Source organism: Lampris incognitus, chromosome 2 (assembly GCF_029633865.1).
Source record: "Lampris incognitus isolate fLamInc1 chromosome 2, fLamInc1.hap2, whole genome shotgun sequence".
Lineage (NCBI taxonomy): Eukaryota > Metazoa > Chordata > Actinopteri > Lampriformes > Lampridae > Lampris > Lampris incognitus.
This window is the reverse complement of record NC_079212.1, coordinates 126162866-126174930: the sequence shown is the minus strand read 5'-3', so window position 1 is coordinate 126174930 and position 12065 is coordinate 126162866. Positions and strand designations below refer to the sequence as shown.

The following is a 12065-nucleotide window of genomic DNA, read 5'->3' as shown; positions in this document are numbered from 1 at the left end:
GTTTTATTTTTTATATGGCTTTTCCATATATTACCAAAGTAAATCAAATTCTTAAGACAGGAACCTTTATCTTGATTGTGATGTGCAGACATAGGATGTTAGTTGGCACAGTGGCCTCAGTGGTTGGCATATTGGGGAGGTGAAGGGTTGGTGGGCAGATCATGGTATGGGCTGGGGTGGAGGCGCCAGCCAAAGTTTGGCCTTGGACACCAACTATGCCAAGGCCAGCTCTGATGTGGGGGATCAAGAAATGTCAGGCAAACAAGGTGTGTTTGTGTGTGTGTGTTTCCAGTTTTCTTCTGGCATAAATTCATTAGCTGGCACTTTACTCAGCCTCTCTGCTTCTATTTGATTTGTTGGCCATTATCAGGGGAGCTCATGCACCACTGATTACATGGTGGCTCAAAGTACTCTCTCTGGCATAGCTGCAGAGGTAGAAACAAAATTTGATTTTGACAGCTAACAAAAGCAACTGCTTTACAGGAGCTCTTACTGATTCAAAAGGACCTACTGTAACAAAGAAAAGAGAAAAAAAACTGCATGTAAACAGCTGGAAATTGAGAGTATGGGGTATTGGCTGAGATTTTTTTGGTACTTTCTGACCTAGGAGAAGTCCCGTAAGAGTTATTCTTAGTTTATTACATTGTCCCTAGATGTGAATGTGTCAGCCTTGCGATGGCCTGGCGGCCTGTCCAGGGTCTCTCCGCCTGCCGTCCAGTGACTGCTGGGATAGGCTCCAGCATCCCCGCGACCCTGTGTAGGATAAGTGGTTTGGATAATGGATTACATTACATGGAGAAATTCTAGAGGACCATTTTAAATGGGACCAAGGATCCCTTTAGATTTCCCTCAAACAACTACTCATTGCCAACCCAAGCTGTTAAAGTGTGTCTCGCGCTTGTGTGTTGGCTGCATAAATTGTAATGTATTATAAAATTATATACATTCAAACATTATCTGATGACTTCAGTTTTTTTCTGAAAAACTTTAAATAACTTTCTCTGGATTTTTAAAATGGTGGACTCAAGATGTGGCTACTGTGTTCGTAATTGATAATACGTTCAACTGCAGAACCTCTCCCAGTGAAACAGATCCAGTTTAAATGGGGCTTTTACTGGATTGACGGTGTCTGTTGAGCGATCAAGGTAAGAGACGGTCACACGGCGGTGCCAGCTGAAGTCATCAGTGGGTCAGAGGCTGAGATGGGCCTCCTGTTTATCTGGCCACACTCTCTGTCTGGGTGACTAATGACACTGCAGCCCTCATCTATCTCCTCTGTACCCTGCTACTGATGGGTGAGTGTGTAGATAAACACACGCACTATTGCACAACAACACACACAGCAACACACGCAGCCAAACACACAGATGGACATAAAAGTCACACACAAGGAGAGGAGGCTATCTGGCACATACACAGACCGTCGGTAAACACACACAGATGGACAGATAAGGTAAAGAAAGATGCACGTGTACACACACACACACACACACACACACACACACACACACACACACACACACACACAAGTGCTTAAGAGTGAAATACACAAAGGCTCAAGCAAAAATGCACAAGTTGATACAGAGAGGAGGCTGTCTGCAAGTAAAAGAACATTTTTTGTAAAAACACAAAAATACTTGGTTTTAGTTGCTAGACTGAAACACAGACACAAGCAAAAATAGACAAGTGCATGCGTGGATACTCATGTGCACGCACACACACAAACACACTCCAAAACACAATGCAACAGAAGTCATTGCATTTAATTTTTTCTTCCATCTGCTAAGTATTAACCTCTTTACAGTATGACGAATGTAAGAGAGGACCATAGTAGTTTACTGAAGCCCTCTCATACCCCGACAGTCAAGGCTCAGACTAACTTTCACACCAATTACACGACTACTCAAACTCAACTGCACATGTCCACAGAACGATAGACAAGAGAAGTATATATATAACTGTTATTACACCAGAGGGGTAATTACTGTGAATTGGCATAACAACCGGCACTCAGTAAAGAGTGTATATAATGTGACATTCAAGTATAATAGCTGTGATACACAGGCGACATTTGGAACCGATCGCCTTGGGGAAGAACTGGAGATTGAAAGCAATGAGGATAGCGTAGCAGGTTTCATTATGGACTAAAATATCGTGAAGAAATTTTCATAACAGGCAAATTTTCTCTTGTGGGCCTTGTTAGGAATGATTTTATCAGCAGTAATTTATGAAAGGCGCTCACCATTTTCTGAGTCGAGCCTCTCAGCAGCTTCCTCTGTTGTGTTCACTGGTTCAGCTGGGGGCCTACATGGAGAGTAGAGTGTGGATAAGGCCAAAGGGATTCAATATAGGAACCTTTAATCTTTATTAAATGTACCTCCCCATCAACAGAACCAATACAAATATCAATATTTTGAATAATTCCTTTATCTTCTTTCGGCTTGCTCCCTGTTTCTCAGGGGTCACCACAGCAGATTTTAGTTTCCATCAGTACCCTGTGAGGGCACAGCACCAATGGCAGCTGTTGTTAACCCAGGCCTTGACTGATCCCGTATGGAGTCTCAACCGATCTGGTATGGTCTTGTCAATCCGCATAATGATTTGGCAAAATTTTACATCTGCTGCCTTTCCTGGCACAACCACTAAACCCTATGGACCAGGGCACAGGTAAAGCACTGGATGCCATCCCAGTATTCATGGACTTGAACCCATGATTGTCACCACCTTATGAATAATTCCTGTATACTGAAATTTGGGAATAAATCATCGGCTGATGTGTGTCTTAGTTTTTCTTTGTAAAATTTAATAATTGTTTGCTCTCTCTGCTTGCTTATTCCAATCCAGGGTTGCGGATGCAAGGGAATAGGGTTATCTTAGTTGTGGCCTATACCAAAATGTGTTTGGTGGAAGGCAGAGATACACAGTGTATGGGTCTGTGTGTGTGCGTGCGTGCGTATGCGTGCATCTGTCTGTCTCTCTGTCTAATTGCCTATCTGCAAACAAGTCCATCCATCATTAATTTTTATAGTAGTCTGCATCTCCTACCTATTAGTTGGCTCTTGTTCTGAGAGACTATGTACCAGTCTCTGTACTGTACAACACTTAAGTAAATGTGTGTGGTCTGTGTGTGAGCAGCTTTCTTTCACCCTACAAAGACAGTATGTGGTCGGTCTACTTACATTTTGTTGAGAGCATCATTGTCACAGGTATCATTGTTTTGGGAATCAGTCTGCTTGATAGGACTGTTCTGGTTGGTGCTGGCCTGGTGGGTGCTTGATTCATCATCGGCTGGCTCTGGGGCTGAGGGCTCAGCATGTGGGGCTTGTTGGCTGTTACTGCTGTTGAAGAAAGTGCTGCTGAGGGCGACGGGGTGATCATGGTAGCCACGTATGAAGAAGGGGTTGGTAGGAGAGCATGCCGTATATTGGCCAGGCCGCACAGGTTTGGCTGGAAGTAGTAGAACCAAATGGATTAATTGACTGACTGACTGACTGACTGGATAAGGCACCTTACTTCACCTCTGCCTAGCCTGCTATGAATAAGTGCAGTTCCTAGCTGTATAATTAGCATCAAGTCATCTTATTCATATTGGATTTGTGTGTATTATTGGATGCTGTATAGCCTCTACAATCACCCATTCTGAGATTAAATTGCTTTTACTGAAAGTAAACACAGTCATGCCATGCATTGCTGATTTAATTGACTAACAATTGATGTTTAATCATTTTGAAAAGCATTTAACTTTTTTTTAACTTAGTTTTTATTTCAATTTCAACAACTTATACAACCAGATTCACAATTTTGCCTACTGTTTTTTTCTTCTTCATTTTTTCAGCTGTACCTATATGGTTTACAGATAATTTAAGAAAAAGAAATAAAAAAAATTTTAAAAAAAGGGGGAAAAAAAACCCTTTACTTCAGCCTGAAGTGTTAGTTGTTATGGCGGTATAAATTAAAGACATTAATAATTTAAAAAAAAGGAAAGGAGGGGTCGGGGTCAGGGTCAGGGTCAGGGAGGGGAGTTGTGTACGAATGTGTGTAGAGGTATGGGTGCATGTATATGCATAAACAGATAAGGTGAATTGAGAAGATAAGAGACGCATGTATGACACAGAGTGTATACAAGGGTTTGGAACACTTCCCTGTCTCAGTATAGCCATGGCCGGGCTCCACCTTTTAATAAATATACAGTGCTGCTTGAAAGTTTGTGAACCCTCCAGACAGGGTCACTGTTTTTGTACAAAACATTAAAATAAGCTTATTACACATACATCCAAATCCCAATTTGTAAAGCACACCTTCCAAATAATGGACACACACACAAAAAGCGATATATTTTCATTATTTAATTCAACAAAGGTGGTTTATTTCACAAAAACTGAAAATTTAACATGTGCAAAAGTATGTGAACCCTTGTATTAGTAGCTCCTCCTTTTGCAGCCATTACTTCAACCAAACATCTTCTGTAACCACTAACCAGTCACTCGCATCTGCTTATGGGGATTTTGGCCCACTCCTCCTTGCAGAACTCAGCCAGTTGAGAGAGGTTGGAGGGACATCTGGTATGTGCCAACTTCTTCAGGTCTCGCCACAACATTTCAATTGGATTAAGGTCCGGACTTTGACTGGGCCTATCCAGAGTACGAATCCTCTTTCTCTGAAGCCATGCCTTTGTAGTTTTACTGGAATGCTTTGGGTCATTATCTTGTTGCACAATCCATTTTCATCCCAGCTTCAACTCCCTGGCTGATGGCAGGAGATTCTGGTCAAGAATTTGTTGATATGCCAGAGAATTCATGGTTCCTTGGATAATATGGAGTCGTCCAGAAGCAGAAAAGCAGCCCCAGACCTTCACATTTGCACCACCATGCTTCACTGTTGGGAGGAGGTTCTTTTCTTCATATGCAGTGTTGGCTTTTCATCAAACATGTTGGTTTTGATTGTGACCAAATAATTCTATTTTGGACTCGTCTGTCCATAGAATGGACTTCCAGAAGGTCTCTGGTTTGTCCAAGTGCTCTCTGGCAAAGTTGAAATGGGCAGTTTTGTTCTTTTTTGAGAGCAGAGGCTTCCTTCTAGCAACCCTCCCATGAATGTCATGGCTATTCAATTTTCGTCTGATTGTAGACACATGCACATTTGTCCCAGATGCTATCAGAGAGGTCTGCAACTCTCTAGAGGTGATGTGTGGGTTGGCCTTTACCTGATGTATTATTTTTCTGGTGCTTCTGGGTGATAGTTTTGATGGGCGTCCACTTCTAGGCAGAGTTGCTGTCATGTTGAAGGCCGTCCATTTGTAAATTATATGTCTTACAGTGGATGGATGGAGCTGGAATCTTTTGGAGATGGTCTTATAGCCCTCCCCAGACTGATGGGCTGTCACTACCCTCTTCTTCATGTCCTCGGATATCACCTTTGCTCTTGGCATTGTTGATTTGTATGGGACCAGTGGTTTGGTTGGTTTCCTCTCTCTTTTAATTAGTGCAGGCCAAACCCTTTCCCAAGGATGTCTCATTTCATTGGTCTGCTTAAATGATTAATTAAGCACCCAAATGTGTTTCACCTAAGTCTGTTACCTGCTTGACTTAACCAATGCAGCTGGGGGTTCACTTACTTTTGCACATACCCTAATTCCATGTTTCATGTAGTTTTTGGGCTACTTAAACAAGTCCCACTAAACAAGTAGATGCAATTGATAAACATATATCTGACATTTCATATATAAAAACTAGTGATGATAAAATAAGAAAATCATGGTAAAACAACAGAAACATCTAAACTGCTCAAGGGGTTCACATACTTTCAAGCAGCACTGTATATGTCTGAAGTCTCAAAGAGTATGTTATTTGTTCCATCTGATATAATTCCCATACTTTCTCAGTCCATAAATTGTATGTGGGGGGGGGGGTGTCAGGTTTTAACCACTTAATTGTGATGCATTTAATTGCTGCTGTTACTAATATTTGTAAAAGAAATTTTTTTGTTCTTCCATCAATCCCTTCCGTTATTATTCCCGATAATGCCATCTTTGGATCTTTTGTGAAGTTTTGGTGGAATATTTCTTTAAGTGCCTCAAACACCTCTTCCCAAAATGTTCTTAATTTAGGACATGTCGAAAATATGTGGGTATGGTTGGCAATTTGTGTTCCACAGTTTCTCCAGCATTTATTTGAGTGTGTTGGGCCCATTTTAGCCACTAATTCTGGTGTCTGAAAGCGCCTCATAATTACCTTCCATTTGAATTCCCTCCATGTATTCGAACTGGTTACTAGATTTGCTTCAGTGCATATTTCTTCCCATATGTCCTGTGGTATATCTGTATTCATTTCAGGTTCCCATCTTCCTTTTATCTGCAGTGTATTATTCATATTCAAACCTAAAATATTTGGTAAGCATGACACTCCAATTGAAGAGTTCTTGATAAAATTACAAACAGGGATCAGGGATAAGAAAGTCATACGTCCTATTTGACCATTTTTATGTGTGACTTTGTATGTGTTTGTGGCAGCATGCTTGACTATTTAAAACTCAGCATATCAACAGTTTTGGAAATCTTATGTAACTCAAACTGGTCAGAGTGGCATGGTGCTCAAGTGATTGTGATCTGTGCTGTTTATGTATTTATCATTTTTTAAAATGGAAATATCTTCGATGTCAGTTGCTATGTTTCTATTTAAGCATTAAATGGATTTTAAGAAAAGTTAAGTCTTAAGATTTCTACTGCAATTTTTCCATTATCTCTTACTAAGCAGTCAAACAGTCTCCTTGTGTGCAGGAATATACTATCACAAACATTCAAAAGCAAAAACAGGAAAGGGTTAACACAACTACTTGCCAAAGGAGAAATACAAATATTCAATTTTCATTGTTCGTTAATGCAAAATCCATTCATCCCCAGATGCCAAAAAGTGGGCTTAAATTCTTGTTTTTTTTTTTACAATCCCCCCCCCTTTTTTTTTTCTTCCCAATTGTATCCGGCCAATTACCCCACTCTTCCGAGCTGCCCCGGTTGCTGCTCCACCCCCTCTGCCAATCCAGGGAGGGCTGCAGACTACCAAATGCCTCCTCCAATACATGTGGAGTCACAAGCTGCTTCTTTTCACCCGAGTGAGGAGTTTCGCCAGGGGGACATAGCGCGTGGGAGGATCACGCTATTCCCCCCCAGTTCCCCCTCCCCCCCGAACAGGCGCCCTGATCGACTAGAGGAGGCGCTAGTGCAGCGACCAGGACATATACCCACATCCGGCTTCCCACCTGCAGACACGGCCAATTGTGTCTGTAGAGATGCCCGACCAAGCTGGAGGTAACACGGGGATTCAAACCAGCGATCCCCGCGTTGGTAGGCAACAGAATAGACCGCTACGCTATCTGGACGCCCTTATTCATTTATGTTTTCCTTTTCTCCTAACACTTTGGCAAACCCATTAAGTTTTTTTTTAATTCTCAACTTCAAAAGTTACTTGAAATGTATCTTAAAGAATCAAAGCTTGTATTCTGTATTCCTGGGGACCCTCAACCCAAAAGCTTTTTTCTTCTGCCCAGGTTGTGTCAATATGACCACAAAGCTAAGTAGCTGGGAAACGAGACAGACGGAGTAAGAGTTACAGAATTAAAGAAACGGAGTGGGCACTACCTATCTGTGCAGCATGGGGCCTGCGTAGGGGGTGCCGGGTTCTCATCACGTCTTTGATGCGCTCCACCTCCTGCTGATATCGGCGCCGGTCCTTCATGGCTCCTTCTTTGGCCTCCTTCAGTGCACCCTCCAGGGCCTTAACTCGCTCAGCCGTAGACCGAAGACGTTTCTCCAGTTTTGGAAGCTCACAGCGAAGATCTGCATTGTCACGTACCAACTTGGAACATTAAAACACATGCAGGCATGCAAACACACACACACACACACACGCGCACACACACACACACACACACACACACACACACACACACACACACACACACACACACACACACACACACACACACACACACACACACACACACACCCACCAACAAAAGCACATTGGGGTTATGCATGCTAATCAAAGTCCCTAAGGGAGGCGGACTGTTAGCATCTATGTTAAGGTTTGGCTACAGGTCAAAGCAAGCTAACAGTGAAGACAAGCAAGGGTTTCTAAGGTTCAGTGGAGCTGCCTTGAGGTAATGGGATGCTTATTTAACCGTTGGGGGTTAATCATTTTAATAGCGATGACAAATAATGAGGGCAGGTTCCTCCCCCACAGGAGAAATAAACTGTAATGAGGTACGACAGAGATCGACAGTGTGTGTGTGTGTGTGCCAAGGTGTGAGTGAATGCATGCGTGTACTTGTTTTGCAGACAGGCAATTAGACAGAGAGACAGGCAGATAGATTTACAGACAGACAGATAGAGAGATCTCATGTGCAGTCTCGTGTACAGCCTCGTCTGTCGGGTCATCATCAGACCCTGCTAAGTTACAGACCCACCTTTAGTCTTTCTCTCTCACTGTATCAGCAGGTGGTAGATGGAATGGCATCTCCCTGCAGCCAGTTCTGCCTTAAACACTGCTGCAGTGCAGCCTCTCTCTCCTTGTCTGTATGAGTGAGTGCCAGTCTGCAGCAACATTCAGCACTCAGCACTTAAACGATTACATGTGGACGCATAAATGAGAGATGTAAGAGAGATAGAGAGCAAGGGAGAGAGAGCAAAAGAGATGGAGAAATTTGGCTAATATGTGTGTGTGTGTGTGTGTGTGTGTGCATGAGTTTTTGTGTATTTGTGCAAACGAGATAAGAGAGGGGAGAGGGAGTGAAACAAGCCAATATTTTGTTTTTATGTGGGAGGTGTGGGTGTTTGTAATCGCTGACATCTCCATATCTAATGCAAGAAGGTTTATGCATTCACGCATCAGAAAGGAAGAAAAATCAGAAAAAGTTGTTTGCTAAGTGTATGTTTTTTTTATAGTTTTTTTTACTTGTATCAGTGTGTGTATGTGTGTGTCTGTATGTGCTTATGCATATGTGTGTACATAAGTGTTTGTGTGTGTGAATGTCTCTGTTTAAAATGTTTAGGATATGGCTGGGGTCCCAGAATGTATACGTGTACACCCAAGAGCAAAAAAAGAGAGAGCGAGATAGACAAGATAGTGTGTGAAACTGCCAATGTGTATATGTGTATGTACATGTATGTATGCATGTTTGTGTAACTCAGTGACTTCATATTTCTCTATTACAGCATAATTCTGCAATTGGTTTTCAAAGAGAGTGTATGCGTACGTATGGATGTGAGAGGGAGAAAAAGAGCGAGGGGGGGGACAACCTGCTGTTGCCCGTTTATGCTCATGCATTTATATGTTTGCATTTGTGTATTTGAGTTAGCATGTATTAATCTATTAGTCAACCTGGGCCTGAGGCGGTGGTTATTAGTTGCCACGCCCTGGTTGTGTTTCGAAGGGGACTTCTATCAGATGCTGGACAAGAGGAATGATTGATGGTGCTCTCCCGTTACTTTTGCCCAGAGGACGGCAATGACAAATGCCAGACTATTTTCTTTGTTTGAATTTTTTCTCTTCCTGTATTCTATTCAACCATTTCTTTTTTAAGTTGTATTTCACTGTATGAATGGACTTTATTTCCACCTCAATGCTGCCTCCAGGCACAAAATACTAGGATTCCAGGGCTAAGCAAAATTGGTCATTTGTTGCTTTTTTCATGGATGATAGACAGATATATTGATATTTCTACATTTTCCCTAACAATGAATATTTTCATATAGCCCGAGAGCCAGACCACGCTTGCAGGTTGATCACATCGATCTGTCTTGGGTGATTGGGTCTCGGCTCTCTATTGAGAGCAATTTTAAAAAGGTGGACCTAGCCAAAATGAAAATGGTCCGATCTCAGCTTTGGAGACTGATTTGAGGGAACTTTGTCACTGAGATCTGATGCAGTGGAATCATAAACAACCATAAGCACCGCAATCAAATATGAATCTTGCAAGATTAGTCTGGTCCATGATTTCATATTCAAGCCAGATTCCATATTCATCTGCTGCTCTTTTGCAGGGGTGTTGCGAATAATTCTGGGCCCCCTGACAACATGTGATCCTGGTCCACAGACCATGATGCTTCTAATTTAGCACTGTGATACCCATTCGAAAGGGCCCATTACGGCTCTGCTCAAGAACTCCCCCTTTTCCTTCTTTTACTGGCTCATCTGCTCACTGGTACCTGTTTGTGAACTTTTGTAAGCTGGTCCAGGTTGTTTTCAAGAAAGGAGATCTTCTGCTTCTGGGTGGTATACCCCCCGCTATCATCAGGCTCCATTTCCGAACTCTGAAAACCAAAAGGCTGGGTGAATAACACTGGATGCTGTAGAGCTGTGGGAAAATGTAGAATTTGTAGCAGGAGCGTTAACTTAGCCGTGTACATTACTGGTGAGGAAACCTACAAATACAGTGTAAAATATGGATTAATTTCTCTCTAGGTTGTAGGCAGCTTAGATTTCTCTTACTCACTTTTTTAACTCGAGTCGTGAGGTCTTGGACAAAAAGCTTCCTAAGGTTGTGGAGGGTCTGCAGTTCCCGAGCCTGGGGGGAAATAAAATGAAGAAAGATGGCAAGAAAGAAAGAGAGCTCAAAGCAAGAGAACGAAAAGAGAAAGGCAGGCAGATATCCCGAAAGAGATCCCAAGACAGCGAAAGAAAGAAGGAAAGTTAAGTAGAAAAGAATAGTAAAAGAAGTGAGAGAGAGTATCTGGAGGATCACTGTCCTCAAAGGGAGCTGACTGAACTGTCATAGCAAATAATGACTTACGACAGTTTCCTCCAGCCCTTTGAGATCCTGTTTAGACTGCTCATGCCGCTCGTGGAGAAATCTTTGGGGAGAGAGAGAAAGCAAGAGATAGATAGATAGATAGATAGATAGATAGATAGATAGATAGATAGATAGATAGATAGATAGATAGATAGATAGATAGATAGATAGATAGATAGAAATGGCAAGAAATAAAGTAATCAATGGTCCCCCCCCCAAAAAGAAATTACACCATGAGGCAAATCATTTCAGAAATATGACACTGAGCTCCGTGTTATCTGATTTAGTACAGAATAAGTGACACAAAAATGTGTGAATCAAAAATATAGGAAGGTTGAGTGGACAAACAAGTACATTAATAACGATCTACTGTCAGATACACATAATAAATACACTGCACTGATCAGTTTAGAGAGACGCATGCTAGGTTAACACTGCCATACGCTTCCCAATAGCCCACAGTGACACATCAGTCAGCTTCCAGATGATTTCAGCTAAAAAATTCCAGGGGGAACATAGAGATTGAAGTTTTATGAGAGAGAGAGAGAGAGAGAGAGAGAGAGAGAGAGAGAGAGAGAGAGAGAGAGAGAGAGAGAGAGAGAGAGAGAGAGAGAAAGAGAGAGAGATGAGCAAGACAGTTGACATGTGTAGTCAGTCAGACAGAAAGGCAGGAAGAGACAGAAAAAGAGAAAACTAAGAAAAATGAGAGAGAGAAAAATGAGAGCAATAGGGATTGCGAAAGATGAAGGGCAGTGGGGAGGGTCGGGGGTTGAGAGGCTAACTCGTTGCAGATTAATCTACAGGAAATAAAGTTGGCCCCTAGCTGCCATATGGTGGGTGACGTATTTTTATACTGGCCAGGAGAATAAAACAGAGGCTCACGTCAGCTCCTCCAGCTGCCGGCTCTTGTGATGTTCCTGGCTCCTCAGATGCTCAAAGTCACCATGCAGTTGTTCCAGTTCGAGATGCTGCCTCTGGTTACGACTGGACAAAATAAACACAGTGCAGGATGAGTGCCATCTCACTGGACAGACACCAGGGTCAACACATTTTCATTTCATTTTCTTCTTGAAAAAAAAAACTAATTGATCATCCTAATCTTGAACTCAACTTTTTCCCATGCACTTGTCTTTTTTGGATCGTGTTGTCACAGAAATCTTCAATCTCACAATGAATTCCTTGTGATTTATATGATTTGGCGATTTTGTTGCACTCTTAAGTTGCCACAGAAGTGTTTTAACTAAACACCATAAGTGTAAATTGCAATGCAATGTAGTGGA

The 12065-nt window shown here is 42.2% G+C and overlaps 1 protein-coding gene across 1 annotated transcript in view; it reads right to left on the bottom strand.

Moving 5' to 3' along the window:
• Nucleotides 1–12065, bottom strand: part of kif5ab (kinesin family member 5A, b) — a 157421-nt gene that overhangs the window by 30020 nt on the left and 115336 nt on the right. The window contains exons 20-26 of the mRNA XM_056301645.1: nucleotides 11668–11769; nucleotides 10786–10846; nucleotides 10489–10560; nucleotides 10202–10306; nucleotides 7634–7850; nucleotides 3180–3447; nucleotides 2243–2304 (exon numbers count right to left, since the gene is read on the bottom strand). Coding sequence (XP_056157620.1) covers nucleotides 2243–2304; nucleotides 3180–3447; nucleotides 7634–7850; nucleotides 10202–10306; nucleotides 10489–10560; nucleotides 10786–10846; nucleotides 11668–11769 — 887 coding nt within the window. The remainder of the gene's footprint in view (nucleotides 1–2242; nucleotides 2305–3179; nucleotides 3448–7633; nucleotides 7851–10201; nucleotides 10307–10488; nucleotides 10561–10785; nucleotides 10847–11667; nucleotides 11770–12065) is intronic.